Source organism: Vipera berus (assembly GCF_964194415.1).
Source record: "Vipera berus genome assembly, chromosome: 6".
NCBI classification, from domain to species: Eukaryota; Metazoa; Chordata; class Lepidosauria; order Squamata; family Viperidae; genus Vipera; species Vipera berus.
The window spans coordinates 3,165,633-3,193,040 of NC_138208.1; the positions used below are offsets into that span (position 1 = coordinate 3,165,633).

The 27,408-nt window shown below is 42.6% G+C and overlaps 1 protein-coding gene across 1 annotated transcript in view; it reads right to left on the reverse strand.

Annotated features, from left to right (window-relative positions):
• The window catches only part of CCDC146 (coiled-coil domain containing 146), a 90,003-nt gene that overhangs the window by 61,251 nt on the left and 1,344 nt on the right, over window positions 1–27,408 (reverse strand). Inside the window, exon 2 of the mRNA XM_081331300.1 lies at window positions 14,733–14,958. Within this exon, the coding sequence (XP_081187426.1) occupies window positions 14,733–14,942 (210 nt within the window). The 5' untranslated portion in view covers window positions 14,943–14,958. The remainder of the gene's footprint in view (window positions 1–14,732; window positions 14,959–27,408) is intronic.

A 27,408-nucleotide genomic window follows, 5' to 3' on the forward strand; every position in this document is an offset into this window, starting at 1 on the left:
AGAATAGAATAGAATAGAAAATATGGAATGAATAGAATAGAATAGAATAGAATAGAATAGAATAGAATAGAATAGAATAGAATAGAATAGAATAGAATAGAATAGAATAGAATAGAATAGGAAATACAGAATAGAATAGAATAGAATAGAATAGAATAGAATAGAATAGAATAGAATAGAATAGAATAGAATAGAATAGAATAGAATAGAATAGAATAGAATAGAATAGAATAGAATACAATAGAATAGAAAATATGGAATGAATAGAATAGAATAGAATAGAATAGAATAGGAAATACAGAATAGAATAGAATAGAATAGAATAGAAAATATGGAATAGAATAGAATAGAATAGAATAGAATAGAATAGAATAGAATAGAATAGAATAGAATAGAATAGAATAGAATAGAATAGAATAGAATAGAATAGAATAGAATAGAATAGAATAGAATAGAATCTGGAAGGGACCTTGGAGGTCTTCTAGTCCAGCCCCCTGCTCAAGCAGGAGAACCTACACCATCTCAGACAGGTGAATGTCCAATCTCTTCTTAAAAAACCTCCAGTGATGGAGCACCCACAATTTCTGGAAGCAAAAGCTGTTCCACTGCTTAATTGTGCTCACTGTTAGGAAGCTTCTCCTTAATTCCAGGTTGCTTCTCTCTTTGATCCAACCGTTGTTTCTCGTCCTTCCCTCTGGTGCTTTGGAGAATAGTGTGACCCCCCCCTCTGCCTTGTGGCAGCCCCTCAGATACTGGACCACTGCTATCATGTCTCCCCTACTTCTTCTTTTCTTTAGACTAGACAGACCCAAGTCCTGCAGCCCTTCTTCGTATGGTTTGGTCTCCAGGCCTCGGATCATCTTAGTTGCTCTTCTCTGAGCCCATCTTTACAGGGGTGCTGATGACATATACTTTAGATAGAGGTATGGAAGCCCCCCCCCTTTAGATTCTTCAATAATTTCACAGAGGAATGCAGATAACCTGACACACTCAAAAGCTGATTTACCGACACCCGATTTTGAACACTTGGAAGAGGGGGGGAAAAACCCCTTTGTGTGAGAGAGCTTCACAGGGTCATATGTTCAATGCAGTAATAGTTCTGGCTTGACAATCTGGTCTTAAGGCAACAATTATGGCCCAGCTGGAAAAGTTTTTGCTCAATAGCGATATTACATCCAACAGTTCCGGGGGCCTCTTATGCGCATGTTAAGAGTCAGGCTTAAGATGTGAGGCCCACAAAGTATTTCCTCCTATTAGACGCTAGCTCTTTATTTGGCGAAGAAGAAGAAAAAAAGACACGATTTTGCATTCTTTAGTCATAATGCAAGAGATATTAAGATTTCGAGATCAAATTATCTGCCACGAACCCCACCCCAGTAGACGAATCACTTCAGCTCTTTCTTTATACAAAAAAAGGCGGTTGAATCTGTCCAAAGATGTATGGAAGAACAAAATTAGAATAAAGAAAATTCCGGGGTTAATAGTTTTAGAGGAAAAATACATATAAATCCTGTTGAAAGAAGACGGATAATAGTAATAGTACAGCTGGACTAGGTGGTTTGGCATTCTAGGGCAGGGGTCCCCAACCCTCGGTCCGGGAACCGGGACCGGGCCGCAACAGGCCAGCAACTGGACCGGACAAACAAGCAAAGCCCTATCCACGGGATGCAGGCAGCACACAAAGCCAGGTCCCCTCCGGTCCACGGAAAAATCTCTCTTCACGTAACCGCTGCCTGGTGCCCCAAAGGTTGGGGGGGGGGTCCTCTGTCCTAGGGCACAGATAGCGTTCTGGGAATTAGTTGTTTAACAGAGTGATGTCACGGGGTGGGGAGGAACTGTCCTTGTGTCTAGTTGTTCTGGTGTGCAATGCCCTACACCTATAGTGTCATCTTGAGAGAAGTTGACACCGTTTACGTTCAGGATGTGAGGAGTCTACATTTTCACAGCCCTCTTTCTGGCTCGTGCAGTATACAGGGATAATAATAATAATAATAATAATAATAATAATAATAATAATAATAATAATAATAGAAGAAGAAGAAGAAGAAGAAGAAGAAGAAGAAGAAGAAGAAGAAGAAGAAGAAGAAGAAGAAGAAGAAAGTTGGAAAGGGACCTTGGAGATCATCTAGTCCAACCCCCTGCTCAGGCAGGAAACCCTATACCATTTCAGGCAAATGGCTGTCCAGTCTCTTCTTAAAAACTTCCAGTGTTGGAGCAGTCACCACTTCTGGAGGCAGGTTGTTCCACTGGTTAATTGTTCTGTGTATATATATATATATTATAGTATATAGGTATATATGTATATTAATGGGACGCGGTGGCTCAGTGGGTTAGGACGCTGAGCTTGTCGATCAGAAGGTCGGCAGTTTGGCGGGTCGAATCCCGAGTGCCGCGTAACAGAGTGAGCGCCTGTTACTCATCCCAGCTTCTGCCAACCTAGCAGTTCGAAAGCACGTCAAAATGCAAGTAGAAAAATAGGGACCACTCCGGTGGGAAGGTAACAGCGCTCCGTACGCCTCTGACGTCTAGTCATGCCGGCCACATGACCACGGAGATGTCCTCGGACAAGCGCTGGCTCTTCGGCTTTGAAACGGAGATGAGCACCGGCCCCTAGAGTCGGAAACGACTAGCACTCGTGTGCGGGGGAACCTTTACCTTTACCTATATATGTATATTACCCAAGGTCTTTCCCACACACCGATGTGGGGGGGGCAAGTGACCTCTGCTGCTCCCTTTATTGACATAACCGACCTCTGCTGCACTTTTCAAACTATGTTAAGTTCCCTAAATCCAACCCCCCGGTTATAAAAAAACATTGGCCCGGCAACATTTCTGAAACCTGGGGGAAGAGGCACATTTGCACAATTCCCGACTCGCCTGCCTCAAATGCTTTGGCCCTACTTGAAAGTCCCCTAGCTACATTGGCATCAAAAAGGAAAAACAGATGTTGCTTTCCTTCTGTGCCCTGAGCCTGGCGGCATTAATTTCACGAACCTTCTTCAGGCTATTCTTGTGGTTAAGGGAATTTTTAAAAAAGAAAGAAAAAAGGGGCCTGCTAATGTTTGTATTATAGTCTGCTACTAAAGTTTCAGACAGGGTGATAAGGGGAAGGCTTATCTCCCAGTACGCACATGGATATCATCAAGCCCAGAAAAAAATGCAGCACAGACCAAAAAGAAATGGGTGTTTTCCCCCCCAGGTCTAAAAACACACAGATCGTTACTTCCCAATTTATATCCGGCCGCTGGCCCCGTGCACGCAATGCGGTTTGGCTAGCAAAGAGCAGATAAAAGAAGTTTTCAGCCTTTCTCATCCACAAAAGGTAGAGAGCTATTTGAGCTAAAAAACTGGGTGTAATCTGATGCCAACCCCATCTAACTCAAGGGTGGGGGAGGATGTCGAAGTGCAAAAGTTAAAAAAGATCTGGCTGCTTTGTTTCTTCAGTCTCCGCCATTTGGGGAAACAGTCTGGGCTGGTGAAGAGTTCCTGGGAATAATTGTAAAGGCTTTTTTTCACCCTTGTTAGCTTGGGTGGGTCTAATAAAATAAGAATTGGGCTATGGTGCGGGCTTTGCCTTCTCATTAAAGCATTCGTTCCCAAGAGGGACGCAGAAGCGTATTGTATTGCCAGGATGGAAAATACACCTGGAAGAAAGTGGGGGGGGGGGAGAATCTCAGCATGAGCACCCCAGTTTCGTAGGGAGGAGGCAGGACATCCCAGAGAGAAGCCCAAATTCAGAGACTGTGTGGTCCCCGAATTCTAGCTACACACTAGAATAACTCAGGACATTCACTTTGAAGGTTAAAGCTTTAGCCTGGCAAGATTCTGTTAGATGTAAGCAAATAAAGCCCTGGACTCCATTGGATCTGAGTGTGTCGTCTTTGAGCTTGGATCTAACAATTATCGATGCTATTTTAATGTCCATCTCAGCTTTCCGTCTCCGGGATGAAGGCAAAAAAACAAAACAAAAAACAATCCAAACGATTAAAACCCAGTTCAAAATACATAAAGGGCAGCTAAACCCATCGCCAAAAGGGACGCGGTGGCTCAGTGGGTTAGGACGCTGAGCTTGTCGATCAGAAGGTCGGCAGTTTGGCGGGTTGAATCCCGAGTGCCGCGTAACAGAGTGAGCGCCTGTTACTCGTCCCAGCTTCTGCCAACCTAGCAGTTCGAAAGCGTGTAAAAACGCAAGTAGAAAAATAGGGACCACTACGGTGGGAAGGTAACAGCGTTCCCTGCGCCTTTGGCGTCTAGTCATGCCGGCCACATGACCACGGAGACGTCCTCGGGCAAGCGCTGGCTTTTCGGCTTTGAAACGGAGATGAGCACCGGCCCCTAGAGTCAGAAACGACTAGCACGCATGTGCGGGGGGAACCTTTACCTTTACCTTAAACCTATCGCCAACCTTCGCGGAAGCCTTGACTGAAGAGAAACTCTTAAGGAAGCACGTCTAGATCTTAGAAAAGGCCTTGTCCTAATTTACATTTAACTTACTTATTTATTCAATGGGTAAGGCTGCACGACTCTGGCTGGCAATCATAAAATCAATTAAAAACCAAATTACAACCCCCCCAAACAAAACAACCCCCACCCCAAAAAATCCACCCAAAAACCCTTAAAAACATTCAGCAGCCAAAAAGAGGTTATGATCCACAGATGTTAACTTAATGTTAATTCACTAGGTGTATTTAATTTGGATGTTTTTAGTGTTTTTTTTAAGTGGCGTTACTGTTTTTATTTTTTAAAAAATTAAAAATAGCAACACCAATAAAAAAACACGAAAAACGTCCAAATTAAATACGCATAGGAGCGAATGAACGTTATATTAACATCTGCAGATTGATTGATTGATTGATTCATTCGTTCATTCATACGCATCTGTGTATGCACGCATGCATTCATTGATTCATTTGTAGAATTTCTACGGCTGCCTGGCTCAGGTCACTGACTCTGGGTGGTTTGCAATTCAAAAAATATATTATAATTAAATATAGAAAAACCATTTTTTAAAATGATTTCTATATATTTAATTGTAACTTTTTTTTAAATTACAAGCTGCCCAGAGATCACTGCAGATGGGGACTGTAGTCAAGAAATTAAAAGACGCTTGCTCCTCGGGAGGAAAGCCATGGCAAATCTAGACAGCACATTAAAAAGCAGAGACATCACCCTGTCAACAAAAGTGCGTATAGTCAAGGCTATGGTCTTCCCAGTTGCAATGTATGGCAGTGAAAGCTGGACCATAAGAAAGGCTGAGCGCAAAAGAATTGAGGCCTTTGAACTCTGGTGCTGGAGAAGACTCCTGCGAGTCCCTTGGACTGCAAGGAGATCAAACCGGTCGGTCCTAGAGGAGATCAACCCTGACTGCTCTTTAGAAGGCCAGATCCTGAAGCGGAAACTCAAATACTTTGGCCACCTAATGAGAAGGAAGGACTCACTGGAGAAGAGCCTGATGCTGGGAAAGATTGAGGGCAAGAGAAGAAGGGGACGACAGAGAATGAGGTGGCTGGATGGAGTCACTGAAGCAGTAGGGGTGACCTTAAATGGACTCCAGAAGATGGTAGAGGACAGGAAGGCCTGGAGGAACGTTGTCCATAGGGTCGCGATGGGTCGGACACGACTTCGCAACTAACAACAACAACAACAAGAAATTCAACAAATGAATAAATGAATACATACATACATACATACGTAGACACATACTGTGTTTCCCCGAAAATAAGACCAGGTCTTATATTAATTTTCACTCCAAAAAACACATTAGGTCTTATTTTCAGGTTGGGGAAATACGGTACTACATGCATCTGTCTGGCTGACGATCTTAAATAGGGCTTATTTTTGAGATGGGGCTTATATTACTAGCATCCTGAAAAACCATGCTAGGGTTTATTTTCTGGCGTGCCCAAAAAACAGGGACCTCTTTTTTTTTTTATTAAAGAGTTTTACAAAAAAAATTTTACAATACAGATCCCCAAAACCCACCAGCCCCAAACCACCCCCCTTCCCCCCACCACTTCCCAGAGCTGAATACAGGGTTATAGATATAATAATCATATTCTAACTAAGATTATCCATTATAAAATTAACCAAATTCATAATGTGCTTTAACTCCCCTTTAACATAGATACATTCAAATTATTAAAAACATAATAATAATAAAATTATAATCAATACTAATACTAAAATTAATAACAATCTAAAATCTACTCATAAGCTAAATGGAACTTTTTAGTCCCATATTTATTCTGAATATAATCTATCCATCTCCTCCAAACTGAAATATATCTTTCTTGCGAGGGATCCTCCAAATAAGCAGAAATCTCAGACATTTCTGCAAGATTCGATACCTTAAGCACCCATTCTTCTATAGTAGGCAAACTATCCTCCTTCCAATATTGTCCCCCCAGTAACCGTGCTGCTGTTCTCAAGTTCAACATCAAATTGATTTCTTTAACATCACAATCTACAACAATGCCCAATAAAAACAATTGTGGAGAAAACTTTCTCTTTCTCTTAAAAATCTTTTGAATGTTCCACCAAATTTTAATCCAAACAGCTTTTAGATTTCTACAAGTCCACCACATGTAAAAATAAGTAGCATCTAAACTACCACATCTCCAGCATTTTAGACTGTAGGTTAGGATACACGTTAAGACAACTTTTGGGGATCCAAATGCCAAAACAGGGACCTCTTTAAGAGAGTTTTTCCAGGTTTCCGGCACAGCCATGTTGCGACAGTGTGTTGCGGCCTGTGAGATAACCAGGCCCAAAGCTTTCAAAATTAAAGCAGCTTCCTGACTGGCCGTTTGGAGGCAATTAGCAACGCCGCTTATCTCCCAGACAGATATCTGATCATCGGTTAAAAGTGCTCCAGTTAAACATTAGCTGCCAAGCTTCATTAAGTGCAATTTCCACACAGCCCTCAAGGATTCCTCCACTTATAATCCGCTGCAGTACACTGTGATAGATCCGAGAAATAAGTGATTAAATAGATCAATCTGGCTTAGGAACCAGGACGGATGGCATTAGTAAGAGAGGGGCAAGATGTTCCTTGCTGTTGCAAACGCCAAGCCGGAGATAATTGGGGGGGAGCGAGAATGTAGGTTACCTTTTTTTTTTTTGAGACTTGCAGAAAAGATTGCCCACTCCAGAAGTCAATCTCCGAGTCTGCGTTGGAGTTTGATCAATGCCACCTCCAATTGTTCACATTTATTCGTCCCCTTTATCAAACTGAAGTCAATAATCAAGGGGGAAACACATTTGGTCTTGGGGCTGTGTAAGTCTACAGCCTTTGGAACCTGGTTGCAAAGCTCTACATGACTTTTCCCAGAGATTTTTCAGATTTATAATAAAAGTCTCTAGGGACCAAAGGTTGAGAGAGCAAAAGTAAAGAGAGCAAAGGTGGCTAAAACCCACAATATCAAAAAAAAAAAAAGTCCCCAGCATCCCAGTTTGGTCACAATCCAATTCAGGTTAGTCCTCAACTTGCAACAATTTGTTTAGTGACCGTTCAAAGTTACAACAGCCCTGAAACAAAGCGAGTTATGACTGTGTGTCACATGTGTGACTATTGCAGCACGTGGTCAAAATGCCAGATGCTTGGCAACTGTTTCGTATTTATGACGGTCGCCATGTCCCGGGGTCGCATGATCGGCTTTTTGCGACCTTCTGTATACACACAAACACACACACCAATATAGGCGGGTAGATAGGTAGGTAGATAGATAGATATATACACACCTATGTACATACACCAAGATAGATAGATAGATAGATAGATAGATAGATAGATAGATAGATAGATAGATAGATAGATAGATAGATAGACAGACAGACAGACAGACAGACAGACAGACAGACAGACAGACAGACAGACAGACAGACAAGACAGACAGACAGACAGATAGAAAGATATACACACATACATACATACACCAATATAGGTAGGTAGGTAGGTGATGGATGGATGGATGGATGGATAGATGGTTGGATGGATGGATTGGTGGGTGGGTGGGTGGACGGACGGACGGATGGACGGACGGACAGACAGACAGACAGACAGATAGATACACACATACATACACTAATATAGGTAGGTAGCTAGGTAGATAGATAGATAGATAGATAGATAGATAGATAGATAGATAGATAGATAGATAGATAGACAGAGATAGATTGGTGGGGGTGGGGGTGGGTGGATGGATGGATGTGTGGGTGAATGGGTGGATAGATAGATAGATAGATAGATAGATAGATAGATAGATGGATGGATGGATGATGGATGGATGGATGGATGGATGGATGGATGGATGGATGGATGGATGTGTGGGTGAATGGGTGGATAGATAGATAGATAGATAGATAGATAGATAGATAGATAGATAGATAGATAGATAGATAGATAGATAAAGTCCTACAGAGCTGGAATTATCTGTTGGGGAATTTCGATTACATGATACTCCATGTCTTTAACACACACAATTTTCCTCCAGATGTCCATTCAACATTATATGGAAAGAATGTATTACAGAAAAAAACGCTGCAATTATCTCTACCATAGTAAACAACTTAATATATAGTGAACTATAATTTTACTTCTCACTCTGAGTGTTAAGTTTTTGTATTATTATTATCCGCCCCTCCTAAGATAATTTGTTTTTGTCATGCAATTGTACTTAGACACATGGAAAAAAATGTGGACAAACGGAAGACCGCTACATATTTTTCATTAATGACCCCACTGTTGACAGTTGCATAGCAGCCAGGAAAACAACTTCTTGCAAAGTTACCTTTGTCCACATTCCAGTGTGTCTGTGTCAGGGACAAAAAGGTTACATTAAAATTAAATTCTAAAAACAATCATGTGGTCCTCACTCAAGTCACATCCTTTGGAAAGCAAAGGTGATATTCTACTTTATACAAGTGGCAACCACTGAGAGCATCAAAGCCATGATATATGGAGAGAGAAAAATATCTTTGTTTTTAAGACTGGAATAGAAATATTCAAAAAAAGAGAGTAGAAGTTAACCAAAAAGATCTGTCAATATCAACATGTAGGTATATCAGTGAGGAAAGACACACACGTGTCTCTCAGGAGTGTCTACGTGGTCTGGCAATAAAAGCCAAGGTGGAGGCCACAACAGTGTGATTGCAACCATGTCTGGTGTTGTTCTCCTGTGTGAGGATGCAAGGGGACACACCATAAAAAACAGGCAGCGCTTCAATCACAGCATTGTGGGTTTGAACAACTTTTTCCGAACAAATGCTGCAAATTCCCTTGGATCTCCTCTCATTCAAAGCACTCTTAGATCCAAGCACCTTTCAGGATTAGAAATGGATCAGTTCTCCAACAGTCAGCCAAAGCTGCTAAGATCCTAATTCACGTATAGGTATGAGCAACTGTCTGTACATCCATCCGTCCGTCCACCCACCCACCCACCCATCCATCCATCCATTCATCCACCCATCCATCCATCCATCCATCCACCCTTCCATCCATCCATCCATCCATCCATCCATCCATCCATCCACCCTTCCATCCATCCATCCATCCATCCACCCACTCATCCATCCATCCATCCATCCATCCATCCACCCATCCATCCATCCATCCATCCATTCATCCACCCATCTATCCATCCATCCATCCATCCATTCATCCACCCTTCCATCCATCCATCCACCCATCCATCCATCATCCATCCATCCATCCATCCATCCACCCTTCCATCCATCCACCCATCCACCCATCCTTCCATCCATCCATCCACACACACACACACACACACACACACACACACACACACACACTTTTCTTCACCTCATTTGTGTTTGCCTTGCCATGGCGAATGACCTAAAACAATATAGTTAGATTTACAAACACTTTATTTATTTTATTTATTTTATTTTAATCCCATTTATATCCCGCCCTTCTCCGAAGACTCAGGGTGGCTTACAATCTAAGAAGCACAAATCAATGTGCTTAGCAATAGCCTTCATTCTATGTATATGCCTGCTTATTAGGGCTTTCGGCCACCACCACCCCAAGCGGCATTATTACAAAGTCAGCTTAATTGCCCCCAACAATCTGGGTCCTCATTTTACCTACCTGGGAAGGATGGAAGGCTGAGTCAACCTTGAGCCTGGTGGGACTCGAACCTGCACTAATTGCAGGCAGCTGGTGTTACTTAAGGAGGCATTAGCCCACGGCTCCACCAAGGCTCTTGAAATGACGAAGGGATTGTTCTCAGTGGCGTAATGCTAATTTCTAGCTGAATGATACTTTTGAAGGACTGATAGAGAGATAGAAAATGCTGAATAGCTGCAATTGGGTAAACAACTACTGAGATATGCAACTGCCAACAACTGCAAGGTAAAATAATCGACATTCTAGTACTTATTAGATAACGCCTGTTATCCATTTCTGTGTAATTTGGAGAAACTGAAGAAGCTTCTGGGATGAGAAGGGAAACGTCTTCAAAGAAAAACAGAGTCCAGTTGCCTCCTGAAAAAAAGAACCTTTGGGACAACCATGACCGGGAGGGCTGAGGACCTCCACAGACATTCTGCCCCTTTTCTTTGCCGAAGGTTACGTTCGTGCTTGAAAAGCCAGTGCAATAGTAACTGGTTTCAGCGGGAATTGTGATTCATTGGACATTTCAGGATGACCATTAGGGGAAAAAAATTGGGCTCCTGTTTGAATCCTAATAAATAAAAATCACCAGTTGACGGGATCCATTGTATTCCATTCCAAGTGACGACATTCATGAAAAAGACCACTTATAATGTGTAAGAGTTCCATGGAAAGGTTTATTGGCTGACTGATGTCATCCTGGAAACAGTGCTGCGAAAAGAACTAAGTTGTTCTCAATTATTCCCTTCGGACCATTCTTAAAATTCCTAGCAATTCTCTAAATAATGCCACATTGTAAGGCAAAAATAGAGCCTTCTGCATAAGCGAATACATACAAATCGCATTATTTTCTCGTGAAAAGTCAGGAATTGAATACAAAGGCCTCATGTAGTCTGGAGAAAAATACCGGCAGGAAAATTTTACTGAGCAACATTTATGACCACACCATAAGCTGCTAGCACAACAGGATTCTCCTTTTATTTGAAATAAAAAAGAAATAAATAAATGTACGTCTTTATTCGCGACACTGCATGTTTCATGTTCAATCATATCCAGCACAATAATGCAGTCACTGAAACGCTAGCATAGAAGTCACTTCTGTGTGTCTACCATTCAAACTGTAAATGGAGTGGGAATTCGCCAATAAAATAAGCACTTGAAGATGTGCAACAGAGTGGGAAGTGAGAAAAAAAACCACCTTATTATATAGAACTAGCTAAAACAAAATAAATCACCGACGAGAGAGTTTTGCAAAACTCTGAACAGAACAAATATATATGGAAAATAAGAGTTTTTGCACGTTTGCAAAAACACAAAAAACCCTTGGTATCTAAGCCCAATCGTGTAAAACAGATCACATTTTTAAATCACAGCAATACGAGAAGCAGATTAATTTATACTTTTACGGGATTCGGGCTGTCAACTCTTTTGTCAGGTTAAGGATTTTATTTCATGTTATTTTATTTTGCATGCCACCCATCTCGCTGTTTTAAATAGCAGACAAGGCTTTCACAACTTTGCTGCTTTCTCTCCCAGGTATAATGGTAACTAACATTAACCACGTATAGTAGTTATCTAATTTTTTAGTCTCTTCTGTTCAGTTAAAGTCCACATTTTTGGAGACTGACGGAACGAGTCCTTGTGGTTTTCTCTCGGCAGCGTTTTTCAGAAGCGATTTTGCCATTGCCTTCTTCCTAGGGCTGAGATAAAGTGACTGGCCCAAGGTCACCCACTTGGCTTTTTCAGTGCCGTTGTAACTTCGAACAGCCAGTGAGTGAACTGTTTATGAGTCAAGGGCTAGCTGTAGCTATTTAACAGACGGTAACTTCTGCTTCTACTGTGAAAGGAAAAGCAGAAGAAAAAAAACATTGTTCCTCAATGTCCAGACAGGAGTTTTGGAAATTCTCTTATCGGCCTGTTCTGGGTCATAAAAGAGAACTGCCTTTCGTGCAAACATTTTCATGAGCCATTCAGAATACTTCGTGCCTAATCAAAATATTTTGACAAACATCTAATTCTCGAATCAGAGAGTTCTTTGTGCAGCCACACTGGTTTCTTTTGAGAGCTGTTATTTTTCTTGTTCGTTGGCATTGTGTTAGACTGGGCTTTTATAATCTCATTTTTCAAAGTTTCCCAAGCTCCTTGCCTTGTTTTCCCCTTGAGGATTCTCATCCGTGGAATCCTTCCCAAGCTTTCTCTTAAGTTTACTGAAATCAGCTCTCTTAAAAGTCGAAGGCTCTGGTTTGGCTTTGTTCTGTTGCTTATGCTTGCAATATCAGTTCCTTGTAAGGGAGAATCCGAAAGAAATATTTTAAGAATCTGTGATGGGGAGATAATAGACCAAATACATCAAATGCATGGCATCAATATAACAAGGTAATGTGCCATGATAATTGTGCTGATTTCTAATCGGTTTCACTTCCATTTCCATGTTCTTGGATAATTTCCTGTCTCTCCTTCTTGGCTGAAGCTGTGCTAAATCAATGTCAGTTTCACAATGGGTACTTAAAATTGTTTCATTTTTAATTTCCTTTAAACCTCTTGTTCTTCTCAGGAGGTTTAAAGGAAATTAAAAATGAAACAATTTAAGTACCCATTGTGAAATGGACATTGATTGATCACAGCTTCACCCAAGAAGGAGATACAGGAAATTAACTTATCCAACTTAAACCAACTTTGTTGGAAGTAGAATGAGTTTCAAATTTGCCTGCTTCCTCAGAGTGAACATTATGAAACTGGTGTGAACAATGCTCCCTCTGGAGTTACAGTAGTTTTAATATTGCTAAGAGGGGATTGAGATAGCGTGACTGACTTTGACCATTGAGTTCCGAGCCTCAATAATTCTTAAACCTCAGTTATCAGCTTACGTGCAATTTTTGACATACGGGAAGTTGCAACTGTGCAAAATTTTATCTTGACAAGATATTGGTTGACTATTGAGATATCATCCGTTCTGTTTATTATTCTCAAAAGCACCTGAAGGCAGGACCAGAAGCAGTGGATGGAAACTAATCAAGGAAAGAAGCAACCTAGAACTAAGGAGAAATTTCCTGAAAGTGAGAACAATTAACCAGTGGAACAACCTGCCTCCAGAAGTTGTGGATGTTCCAACAATGGAAGTTTTTAAGAAGAGACTGGACAGTCATTTGTCTGAAATGGTATAGGGTTTCCTGCCTGAGCAGATGACCTCCAAGCTCCCTTCCAACTTTTTATTTTTATTTTTATTTTTATTATTATTATTATTATTATTATTATTATTCACACAATCAGCCAGATGCCAGATGTTCAGACCGGATTTGACTTTTTTGTCTACCTATCGAGTCCTTGCCAAGGACCTGGGATAGGCAGATGTGGATGTTTGATGGTATTACAGATCTCGTTGCAGGATGGAAGCAGTTCCCAGTAAGGCCGCCTTTTGCAATTGACTGATGGCGAATTTGTCAATGCCGATGATGGTGTCCAAGTGGTGCTCCAGTTGTTTTGGGATTGCTCCCAAGGTGCCTATTACAATTGGTACCACCCTTGCTTGCCTTTGCCACAGTCTTTCTATTTCTATTTGTAGGTCTTTGTATTTTGTCATCTTCTCCAGTTCTTTCTCATCTACTCTGCTGTCTCCAGGCACTGCCATGTCCACTATCCAGACATTTTTGTCTTTCTTATCGACAATTGTTAAGTCTGGGGTGTTATGTGGCAGGTGCTTGTAGGTTTGAGTTCTAAAGTCCCAGAGCAATTTAACTTTATCGTTTTCTATGACTTTCTCTATTTTATGATCCCACCAGTTCTTGCTTGCATGTAAATAATAATAATAATAATAATAATAATAATAATAATAATAATAATAATAATAATAATAATAATAATAATAACAACAGCAACTACTACTACTGTTGTTGTTGTTGCTGTTGTTGTTGTGCAGATTTCCCATTTAACACCTGGCACCACTTATGGCCATAATTCCAGCCTCAATTACGGTCGTAAGTCAAGGACTACCTGTATCCCTTCCTCCTCCTTTTTCCCTCACAGCATCCATCTTGTGAGGCGATTTAAGGCTGAGGGAGAGTGACTGACTCAAAAGTCACCTTGCCAGCTTTGTCTGGTTCAGGCAAAAAAAAATCTACATTTCCGTACTTTAAGCATAACAAAATCATCCCGGTACAGGTAGTCCTCACCTTACAACACTCCGCCGAGTGACCGTTCCGAAGTTACAACGGCACTGAAAAAAAAGCGACGTGACAGTTTCTCCCCATTTAACGATCGTTGCCGGCTTCTCCTCCACGGTCACGTGATCCTAATTCGGGGGGCTTGGCAACTGGTTCACATTTATGACGGTTTCAGTGTCCTGGGGGAGGGTCTCACGTGACACCACCACCACCCGTTGCGACCGTCTGACAAGCGAAGTCAACGGGGAAGCCGGATTGACTTAACAATCGTGTTACTCCCTTCACGACGGCAGCGATTGACTGAACAATTGTGGCGAGGAACGGTCGTAAAAAAGGGGGCAGAACCCGCTTAAGAAACGTTTGGCTCAGCTGCGGAGATTTTGGGCTGCGCGTCGGTCGTACGTCAAGGGGGAAATGCTCCACCAAAGGAAAACCCTTACCTCATTGAGACACATGAACGCAGGGCAGGACTCGACATCAATGGCACTTTCGTCCTGGATGTTGACGGTGGGAGCCATGGCGTAAACGGGGTCTTCTGGATTCTCCGCTTCCGATCCGGGCTCTGCCTCGGCTTCACCTTCGGCATCGGCGTCATATTCGCCTTCAGACTCGCTGGAAGTGGAAACATTTTCCTCTTCCGAGACATTCATCTTCCTCCTTGGAATTCTGCAAAAGATCCGGCCATCCCAATATTTAATATTTTGGCCCCTTGGCACAAAAATGAATTGGAAACGGATTCCCCCTAAATTTGACCAATGGTTAGGAAAACGAACGAGCGAGAAATGAATGGGATATTTGAATATATATTAGTAAGGAGAATGATGTGTATTGATCAACGGATAGCGTTTATGATTATCGTTTAGCACAGGGGTGGGCAACCTTGGCTCTTTTATGACTCGTGGACTTCAACTCCCAGAATTCCTGGGCCAGCTATGCTGAGGGGAAAGGGAGAGGCTTCCATGCTGAGCCATGCCGGCTCAGGAATTCTGGGAGTTGAAGTCCACGAGTCATAAAAGAGCCAAGGTTGCCTACCCCTGGCCTAGGCCTAGGCCCCTTCATGACTCATAGACTTCAACTCCCAGAATTCCTGAGCCAGCATGGGGGAACTATGGCCCCTTCATGACTCGTGGACTTCAACTCCCAGAATTGCTCAGCCAGCCACGCTGAGGGAAAAAGGAGAGGTTTCCAAGCTGAGCCATGCTGGCTCAGGAATTCTGGGAGTTGAAGTCCACAAGTCATAAAAGGGCCAAGGTTGCCTACCCCTGCTTTAGCATATACATTACAGCTATTTACTATTATATTAATTAGCGTTAACTGAACATATGTAGCCGGGCAACAGTCTGTTTGCTAAAGCTTGAAAATGTTACTGGGGGGGGGCAACTCCAATGTTGTTCCCAACCCCGTCCCTACCGCATTCCTGATCCTAACCCCACTGGTCTTACCAATTTTATTTATTTATTTTTAATCCCATTTATATCCCGCCCTTCTCCGAAAACTCAGGGCGGCTTACAATTTAAGCACAAACCAATAAAATTCAATAAAACCCATATATATATATATATATATATATATATATATATATATATATATATATATATATATATATATATATATATATATATATATAAAGAAATGGATCCCCCATCGAAACGTTTGTTGACAATGAAAAGGGGCTCTCGAACAATCGGCGCCTTATCCAAAAATAAATGAAGAAGCCAGATCAAAAAAATGTAGAGTCTCCTCGGCTTCCGACGGCTCACTTAGTGAGCATTCGAAGTTTACAACGGCACTGGAAAAAGTGAGTGACGGCGTGAGTTTTTTTTCACACTGACCCACAGGGTCACGCGATCAAAATTCAGACCCTTGCAGTCACAATCTCCCAGGGGGAAGGGATCACGTGATCCCCTTTTATGAACTTCTGACAGGCGAAGTCAATGAGGAAGCCCAGATTCGCTTAACAACTGGGTTGCTACTTTAACAAACTGTCCTGATTCACTTAACAACTACGTCAAGGAAGGTCCTAAAATGGGGCAAAACTCACTTAATCAATGTCTCAGCATCCTAATCCACTGAGCCACCGCGTCCCTTTAAAATTAAAATTGCTAGTAAATTAAATTAACTTATTTGCCTGGTACACCGTGTTAACTTCAGGACAAACTCCAGCTTTATTTTTCTTTTGTGATAGACACCATGATTATGGGTCAGTGAAATCATTAAAAATACAAGTATAAGTTGGCTTCTAATCCTATTTGGACTTTCATCAAGGGCATTTTGCTTTCCAGCGAGACTTATAGCAGCTGCTGAGGAATTAAAACAACAAACAAAATCTAAGCCAAAGGGGGGTAAAAAGCATGTCTCCTACAGAAATCAAAGCATTATGTAACACTGCGAGCTGCATAAAGGTTATTGACAAACGGGGAAAAAAAGTACTTGAAATACAAGAGACCGGACAGCCATTTGACTGAAATGGTATAGGGTTTCCTGCCTGAGCAGGGGGTTGGACTAGATGACCTCCAAGGTCCCTTCCAACTTTATATTATTATTATTATTATTATTATTATTATTATTATTATTATTATTATTATTATTATTATTATTATTATTATTATTATTACTACAAGACAGATAGTAAGGAATACAACAGTATATCAGTTGAATTATTGGCAGTTTTAATGCCTTTGGGAAAGTCTTTAGCCAAAATATTCATTCTTCCCACATTACAAATGCCATTTCAATAACAATAACAATAATAATAATAAAGTTGGAAGGGACCTTGGAGGTCATTTAGTCCAACCCCCTGCTCAGGCAGGAAACCCTATACCATTTCAGACAAATGGCTGTCCAGCCTCTTCTTAAAAACTTCCAGTGTTGGAGCATTCACCGCTTCTGGAGGCAGGTGGTTCCACTGGTTAATTGCTAACTCATTACCGTATTGATAAAACTGCTTGGGTGTACAGTGTTATAAACGGCAAAGAGAGTGTGGTTCTGTTATAATAATAATAAAGTGGGGAGGGACCTTGGAGGTCATCTAGTCCAACCCCCTGCTCAGGCAGGAAACCCGATGCCATTTCAGACAAATGGCTGTCCAGCCTCTTCTTAAAGACTTCCAGTGTTGGAGCATTCACCACTTCTGGAGGCAGGTTGTTCCACTGGTTAGTTGTTCTAACAGTTAGGAAGTTTCTCCTTAGTTCTAGGTTGCTTCTCTGCTTGATGAATTTCCATCCGTTGCTTCTTGTCCTGCCTTCGGGCGCTTTGGAGAATAGCTTGACTCCCTCTTCTTTGGGGCAGCCCCTGAGATACTGGAATGCTGCTATCCTGTCCCCCCTAGTCCTTCTCTTCGTTAAACTAGACATACCCAATTCCAACAACTGTTCTTTACATGTTTTAGACTCCAGACCCCTGATCATCTTTGTTGCTCTTCTCTGCACTCTTTCTAGCATCCCAACATCTTTTTTACATCGTGGTGGCCAAAACTCTCAATATCTCTCAAGTGAGTGTAAATTTTAGGCTGCCTAACTCAACTTTGATGGCCAGCCTGTGATTTTTCATACCACAAATGGAACAGGTCGCAGTGGCCTGAACACACAGCTGGATAACTGCTAGAAGTCCAAACTCACCTGTCTAGTAGAGACGTCTGCCTGCCTTCTCCATCGCTAGGTAAGCTCAGAGGTAAACTCATATGCCACTTAAGAAGACCATCCCTCCCTCAAGATGGCAACGTATTCATTTGCTTTTATGTTCTGCCCCAATGCCCGGTCAATGTTTGTCCTTACTGCAGATTTTCAATGGCTTCCAATTAACTCTAGAAAAGCCAGAGCCGAGCTTTGCATGCATTGCCATAGCTAAAGAGGAAAAAAGGGCACGCCCAGAAGTCTATGTGGAATAAGAGAGTTGGGAGGGACCTTGGAGGTCTTCTAGTCCAACCCCTTGCTCGTGCAGGAGACCCTGTACCATTTCAGACACATGGTTGTCCAGTCTCTTTTCGACAAAGCGCTCACAATTTCTGGAGGCAAGTAGTTCCACTGGTTAATTGCTCTCACTGTTAGGAAGTTTCTCCTTAATTCCAGGTTGCTTCTCTCCTTGATTAGTTTCCACCTGTTGCTTCTTGTCCTGCCTTCAGGTGCTTTGGAGAAGAGCTTGACCCCCCCCCCTTCCTCTTTGTGGCAGCCCCTCAAATACTGCTATACTGCTATTGACTTGGGAGGCCGGTGTGTGGTGTAGTTGGCTCACATGGTGTGGTAGGATGGAGGGTTTGTTGTCACTGTGTGTTGGGGGGAGAGAGCACGGGGGGGGGGAAGGCTCAGCTAATCTCAATGTACACATGTTGTACTTTGACAATAAAGGTTTATTATGATGATGATGAGGTCTTTCTTTTCTCTAGACTGGCCATTCCCAAATCCGGCAACCGTTCTTCGTATGTTTTTGTCTCCAGGCCTTGAATCATCGAAGTTGCCTTTCTTGGCACTTTTCCCAAAGTCTCAGCATCTATTTTCTAATGTGGTGACCAAAACCGGATGCAGGTATTCCAGGTGAGGCATCTTACTAAGGATTTGTAAAGCGATTCCAATCTCCTGTATCAGTATATAAAGCGGTATTTGTTCTGTACCAGCCTGCTACCGGCCCTGCAGCAAAAGCAGGGACAACCCCTTTACAAACGGCAAGAGGCTGGAATAAAGCCTGCCAAATTTATTAACATAAAACAGAGCAAGACAAGACACCAACCATGAAACAGGAGCTATGAAACAGGAACTATCCAAGCGGTTGCCTTCAGCAAACCAGCCCTCCCACACATTCCCCTTAAATACAGTTCAGGGCGTGGCCTCTCTCTGCCTCCTTCCGAGGTGCCCCATTGCCTTCCTCTGTTTACTCCTGCTTGACTGCCTCCTGCGTCGGGCGTCCTTGAACAGGGCCAGCTGTGGGTCATCTTCATCCACGCTGTCAGGCTCACACAGCTGGGTCTCCGTCGTGACCAGGTGGGAGGGGAGCCTCTGCGGAGCCTCAAGGCCATCATCAGCAAGCTCTTCAACAGCCCCCTCCTCCTCCTCTGAGTCGTCCGACCCAACTGCCGAACCCACAGGCTGACCCTGAATCACAACAGTATTAAGATCCCGTAAGAACCAGATCCTATCTGATCTGGATAGGGAGATACGGTCTGAGAGTTGAATCCCAGCAAAACGAAGCGACTATTTGTACACAAACTACTTGACACTCTTGATTCTGGATTGGGGGAGGGGGGGGGAGCTTCTGGAGTTACTACTACGGGTATTGCTGGACGTCAAGCCAAAGAAGAGCGCGCTCAGAGAAGCAAGCATTGTATATGAATTACGCTGATATTTATATAAGAATGGGACCAAAACGAACTTTGGTGGAATCCAATGCTGTAAAAACGTAAGTAAATAAATATCCTGGTGGCCAGGAAGGAGAATAAGGCTAAAATGTAACTCCGATTGTCTTTGGCACTACGAGGTTAAATACAACTGACGGCGCTCTGCAGAAAAATGGTGGCACAAATCCATGAGTATCCAGCTGTTTTTCTAAGGCGGACAAAAATCTCAAACCATATTTGTTTTAAACGTTTCTGCGCTACCTGAAAGAATAGCATCTGCCCAAAGCATCATCTCCGAAAACAGAAAAGCGCAAAGGATAACACCACGGTAATTCTATAAGAGCCCTAAAAGTGCTGATAAAAATTGAAGCAAGCAGTTAAAGTTGGACAGCCTCGTGGACAAAACAATCCCAGTGGAATCTTGGTTCGGGTCAGACGCCAAGAGAAACATGTCAAAGTCTAATCTCATTATTCTTCACATAACGGGATGCAAACCGACCAGGGCTTAAAAGTGACTACAGGAAATCCTCAGAAATCCTCAGAAATATATATATTTCTTTATGCATGCAACAGCATGAAGTTGTATTAATATGTAAAGGTAAAAGGTAAAGGTAAAGTTTCCCCCGCACATGCGTGCTAGTCGTTTTCCGACTCTAGGGGCCGGTGCTCATCTCCGTTTCAAAGCCGAAGAGCCAGAGCTTGTCCGAGGACGTCTCCGTGGTCGTGTGGCCGGCGTGCCTAGACGCCAAAGGCGCACGGAACGCTGTTACCTTCCCACCGTAGCGGTCCCTATTTTTCTACTTGCATTTTTACGTGCTTTCGAACTGCTAGGTTGGCAGAAGCTGGGACGAGTAACAGGTGCTCACTCTGTTACGCGGCACTCGGGATTCGACCCGCCAAACTGCCGACCTTCTGATCAACAAGCTCAGCGTCCTAACCCACTGAGCCACCGCGTCCCTCTATTGATATGTACATTGGGTTGAACAAAGAATCAAATCTTGGCAATTCTTGCCTTCATCGTTCACTTTCTAGCAGTTTCTATTCCATATTCCAGTTTATTTAGAAAGAGTGCAGAGAAGAGCAGCAAAGATGATCAGGGCGTACTGGAGGCTAAAATATATAAGGAACGGTTGCTGGAATTGGGTATGTCCAGTTTAATGAAGAGAAGGACGAGGGGGGACATGATAGCAGTCTTCCAGTATCTCAGGGGCTGCCCCAAAGAAGAGGGAGTCAAGCTGTTCTCCAAAGCACCTGAAGGCCGGACAAGAAACAACAGATGGAAACTAACCAAGGAGAGAAGCAACCTAGAATATAAGGAGAAGCTTCCTTATAATCAGTGGAACCACCTGCCTCCAGAAGTGGTGAATGTTCCAACACTGGAGGTATTTAAGAAGAGACTGGCCAGCCATTTGTCTGAAATGGTATAGGGTTTCCTGCCTGAGCAGAGTGTTGGACTAGATGACCTCCAAGGTCCCTTTCAACTCTATTCTGAACTGAAAAGATATCTGTGCCTAAACATATATATGCATATAAGGGAAAAGAAGAAAGTGTGAACTGTTAAACGTGCATATTTTCAAAATTGACGTTTAGAAACTCAGTAAAAAAAAAGCAAGCAGGCAGAACATTTCTCCAAGCTATTAAACTAAAAGCCACTTATTACCGTTTTATTGTTCTCCACACTGTATGTGAGCGAGCTGACCTGACTTATTTTAAGAAAGATCTGTAAAAAAAAAAAGTTACATTAAACGATGTCAAACATTGTAAGAAGCTTCCAGCAAATGTTTAACGATCCATCGCTCTTCGACTGATTGGAAAAGAATTTTAACTTCCAAACATTTTACAATTAAAACCGCTCTCCTCCGCTTCTACCCGGTAACCTAAAGATGAGTTAGATGCTCTCCCCTCCAGGTTAGTCTGACATGGAAAGGAAAAGAAAGCTGGAGTCTAAACTTTGCAGTTCAGGAATGCAGATTTTTATAGTTCCTAAGAAACGTTCCTGTTCTGAAAAGCCGCTTCCAAAGAATTGTGCAAGAACCTCAGCTCTCCATTTGAGGGGAGGGAAAAAACAAACAAGGATATTCCAGTTTGTGAAGAATATGCAGATGGTGAGAATCATTCCTGTTTGACGGCCGTCTACATGATTGTATTCTTCCAAGGTTTTCCAATAAACATGCTATTTCTGTCCTACTCACATGTGTTATGTCTACAAGTTTGTGCAGGACCCATCTCATCTGGCTACTTTTTTTAATTTTTTTTTAATGAAGAACTAATTTCCTGACAGCAAGTTAATATGTTTACCAAGAAAACTGCAGCTGTAAAGCAAAAGTTCAAAGAAATGTCGATTTTAAGATTTTTTCCCCCCTGTACTTTCTCAGGAATTGCCCCGGGGAAGTGGGCCACACAAACACCCATTCCTAACCTATTAACCCTGGCTGGCTAACAATAACAAAACAAGTTAAAATAATAATAAAATACTAGCTGTAAAACAGGGGGCCTGATGGCTCAGCGGTTAAAGACGCAGAGTTTGTCAGCTGGAAAGCTGACGGCCGGGGTTCAAGACCCCAGCACCGTGTGACGGAGTGAGCGCCTGTCCCTTGCCCCAGCTCCTGCCACCCTAGTAGTTTGAAAAGCATGCAAATGCGAGTATATAAGTAGGTACCACTTCGGTGGGGTATAATCATGCTGGCCACAGGACCACGGAAATTGTCTTCAGACAACACTGGATCCCTCGGCTAAGAAGCAGAGATGAGCGCCATCCCTCTAGGGTCAGACGCGACCAGGCGGGGGAAACCTTTACTTAACCCTAGCCCTAATCATTTTAACTGCAAAACAGACTTAGTCGCACAAACCATAACTACATCAAGCTCATCTATCAGCACAACCTAACACCTTGGGGGAAAACCCAGAGCAGAGCAGGATGAGAGAGTTGGGAGGGACCCTGGAGGTCTTCTAGTCCAACCCCCTGCTCAAGCGGGAGACCCTAGCCTAGACCATTTCAGACAAATGGCTGTCCAGTCTCTTCTTAAAAACTTCCGCTGAAATTCAATCAATGAATTCATCAGAATACAGCTGGAAGGGACCTCGGAGGTCTTCTAGTCCAACACCCTGCTCAAGCATAATACCATTTCAGACAAGTGGCTGTCCGGTCTCTTCTTAAAGGCTTCCTGAGATGATGCTGCACCCACAACTCCTAAGGCAAGATTAATTGTTATGACTGTCAGGAAATTTTTTTTTCTTATTTGTAGACTGGATCTCCCCTTGATTACTTTCCATCCGTTGCTTCTTGTCTTGCCTTCTGGGTGCTTTGGAAAACAGACACACACACACACACACACACACACACACACACACACGTCTTTGTGGCAGCCCCTCAAATTTTGGAACCCTCCTTTCGCGTCACCCCAAGTCCTTCCTTTCCCTGGACTAGACCCGCGATTGCATCTGTTGAAGGAAACGTCTTCATTGTGGTTCAGTCCAAGCCGGGAATAAACGACACGAGGACTGCTTGAGAAAAAAGGTTTCAGTTTATTGAAGAGGAGAGCCAGACAGAAAGATGGCTGTGGAAGAAAAAAGTGAGCACATGTAGTAGAGAGTGGGTTTTTATACCCTCTGGAGCCTTTTGTCTAGAGTGGCTTCCTGTTCCTGTTTAAGGCTTTGTATTTCCTGGGTCATGTACTTTGACCTGAGTCTGAGTGTGCCTCTTTGGCATCGGTGGGTTAATCCTATTGAAGGGATTTTATTATGCTTAAGGTTGATGTTAGTAATATTGATATTAGTAGTGATACTTTGTAAAAGGGACGCGGTGGCTCAGTGGGTTAGGACGCTGAGCTTGTCGGTCAGAAGGTCGGCAGTTTGGCGGGTCGAATCCCAAGTGCTGCGTAACTGAGTGAGTGCCTGTTACTCGTCCCAGCTCCTGCCAACCTAGCAGTTCTAAAGCACGTCAAAATGCAAGTAGAAAAATAGGGACCACTCCGGTGGGAAGGTAACAGCGCTCCGTGCGCCTTTGGCATCTAGTCATACCGGCCACATGACCACGGAGACGTCCTCGGACAAGCGCTGGCTCTTCGGCTTTGAAACGGAGATGAGCACCGGCCCCTAGAGTCAGAAACGACTAGCACACATGTGCGGGGGAACCTTTACCTTTACCTAGTGATATTTTGTCATCATCTTTGTTTATGTGCAAGCAGCTTTGAAGGTGCTTTATATTGGGAAATTAGTTCTATAAAAGCAAATGTTTCATGCTTTAGGTACAGGGGATTGCTTGCATGAAAAGAGCATGGTGAGGGGAGGGGGGAAAAGGAGTTATGGTGGAACCTGGGTTGTTGTGTATGAGTCATCATCTAGGAATTATTTTTCTGTACCTTTTGGTTCCTAGTACCAAGACCCGATCTCTTTGTTCTGGAAAGGTATAAAAGGTGGAAGAACTCTTTCCTGGTTGTTGCCTTCATCTCTCTACCAGCCACGAAGAGAGAGGTGGCCACCCGACTCTGTTTTGATCCAAATAAAAGTGGTTTGCTTGCTGAAACCTCGGCTGGGGAGTTTCTTTCGGCTCTTTTAAATTCCCGAGTAATGCTGGGGCAATTGTGAGGCTAAGTGTAAAACCTTACACTATTATGTCCTGTCTTAAGAGTTTGGGTGGGCTGTGTAGATTTTGGATGTCTTTGTCTTCCTAAGCTTCTAGCTGGAGGCCTCCAACCTTCCTGAATGGATGATCACACCTGCATTTCCACAGAGCTGGTTTCTGCTTGGGGGAGGGAGACTTGGGGCTATTAAGAAAAAACTGGGCATGCTTTTCTGCCTCTTTAAGATCCCTTGAGGAAATACAATATTCTGCCCTTTTAATATTTCCTTCTCTGTGGGGCTGACTTTCCACACACCTATTGCAGTTTTCTTGGCAGTTACAACTAGCTTGTCTTGTATGGGAAGACTTTTGGCCTCCGAGATTAACCGATAGTCTTAGAATTCTCTGGTACAAAGAGATCCGCCAAGGATTCCTGGAATCTCTTTAGAAATTGCTTTCCACCCCGGTTCTTCGGAGAAGATTTATCACATCGTCAAAAATGTACGTTGAGAAATCCAGCCGGATTCACTGGCTTTGCTAGTGTCTCCTTCCGGCAGGAGATCCTCCAGGATGATTAATTCGTTCTCAGTCCACCACTGAATCTAAACTGAAAGGGGTCAAGAGAATCCATTTCATTCAATAATGCTTGCAGCTACTATAACTTGAGAGAGAGAGAGAGAGAGAGAGAGAGAGAGAGAGAGAGAGAGAGAGAGAGAGAGAGAGAGAGAGAGAGAGAGAGAGAGAGGGTCAATATATAACTGTACCTATAAGTGATCTAAAGAAGATTGAAAGCTATTTTTTTTATACCCATTTTTCTCGCTTTTCTAGTTTCGGCTACTCTTTTTTCATTTTTGTGCCTTTATTTGTTTTTTTTCCCCTTTGATTTTTTTTTGGGGGGGGGTCCACTTTGCATTAACAGGGGAGCATTTTGCAATTTTATAATGAACCTCTGGATTCCGGAAAGATTTTTGAGGCATGAGGCACCGCTGCCTGTTTTAAACCTGATGGCTCCTCTCCGACAAACAAACATCCATTCACTGTCAGTCAAGCCTCCTTGTTTAGCTTGAATAAAGCAAGATGAAAAATAAATCAATAAAGAGAACAGGTTTCCAGGCATCTTCTCCATGTCTTTGAGCCTCCAATAGTGGCAGCAACCCTCCACCATTAGAATACCAGGCGGGCACACTGAACCTCAGGCCAAAGTTCATGCCACAGGAACAAGTCCAAACACAAGAGCCCAAGGAGGTATAAAAACCCGCCACCCCCAGCTCCATGTGGTCAGTTTTTCCCAGAGCCACATTTCTGTCTGGCTTTGCTCTTCAAAAAAACGACAATCTTCTTTCTAAAGCGGTCTCCATTTTGTTTATTCCCGGCTTGGACTGGACCCGAAGAAGATTTTTCTTTCAACAGATTCCAGAAAACCACTGGCTCCAGCTCCTACAAAATCCACCGGAGTGTCAAAGAATCCAAGGATTCCTTAAGACTTTGGTCTTAATGGGCCTCTCAGATTTGCAGAGAGGGATATGTGGTCTGTCCACGGCGGGAGGGTAAACCCCATTATTCCAGATCCTCCACTGTTGGCTCGAGGCAAAAACAAACTGTGGTATATTTTGCTCAATGTGTTAGTCAATCTGACAATGTGTAGCAGTCTCATGGCTGTCATAAAACCCCTAAGCCCAACCTGACTAATGAAGCGTCAGCTGTCCGACAAACCATAATTAAGCAACTCGGGATTTCATTCTATACGTTAGGTCTGTATCTTGTTTGCATCAAATTCAACGTATACTTTTTTTCCCCCAAAACATACTGCAAGTTGATATTCCACACAAATAGAAATATTTACAGAGCTACAGTATGCTTCAACATCTCTATTTTTTTGGCAAATAAATGTTTACTCCGTCCCAGCTTTTCTACGCAAATATTAATAATTTTAACGGAAGATTTGCACACATTTAATTTTTTAAAAGATGCATCCAGTTTTCTGTTCACTGCAAATTGCTTACTGCAATTTTTTTTTAAAAAAAGGATAATTGTATCCAGCTTCCATTGGTTCAGGAAGTGAAGATTATATTAAAATGCAAAGCAAATGAATTTCCCACCCCTATCACAAAATTAACCCAGCAAAATGTAATTGCAGTGCATTGGGTGGGTAGTTGCTGCCATCTGACGGTATAAAAAAGTAAATTGCAGCAATAATTACCAGGAAATGGGCCTTATTAAACGTAAAAAAAAAATAGATGCTATATAAGTTTGAAAGCAAACCCTTGCAAAATGAAAAAGTAAAATGGATAAGTTTGCACGGTACAGAAACCCTAGCTATTTATGAAGCGCATCTGAATTACAAAATTGATGTGTTACAGCAGACAGTAATTAGGGCTGTACAGACTTGGGACCAAATGGATGGACAGGTAGCTTCTTTTGGGAACACCTTAAAACAGCTGTATCTTTTTCAAGGGCACAGCTGCCCAGACGCCCTGCACAGCTGACATACAGTCTCAGGAAAATATGTACTTAGTTCAAGGTGTTTCTAAAGGATCCATCCAGACACACATTCCCAACAACCTTTGAAGCCAGATCCTTTGCACAGTCCTACTACAAATGCTTAAAAACTATTTCGAAAACCAGCAAAAAGGAAGGTGCTTCAGATAAAGAGCAGCTAATACTATCAATTGTGCAGCTTTTTCTTTCTTAATCACATTTAACAGAGAAAATATTAAAAGTAGTTCTAAAATACAGATTATTCAATTTCATACCTAAATCTAATCTTGAAGAACTCCCCCCTCCCAATATATATGAAATGCATCTCAGTCTCCCTTAATTCTTTGTTAGTAATTTACATAAATATATATGAGCTGTCCGGTGTGACTACTGCCTGTTCATCGTTCACTTTCTAGCAGTTGCTATTCCATATTCCAATTTATTTAGAAAGAGTGCAGAGAAGAGCAACAAAGAGGATCAGGGGACTGGAGGATAAAACATATAAGGAACGGTTGCTGGAATTGGGTATGTCTAGTCTAATGAAGAAGATGGTATAGAACAGGAAGGCCTGGAGGAACGTTGTCCATGGGGTCGCAATGGGTCGGACACGACTTTGCAACTAACAACAACAAGTCTAATGAAGAGAAGGACAAGGGGTGACATGATAGCCGTGTTGCAATATCTCCGGGGTTGCCCCAAAGAAGAGGGAGCCAAGCTTTTCTCCAAAGTGCCTGAAGGCAGGACAAGAAGC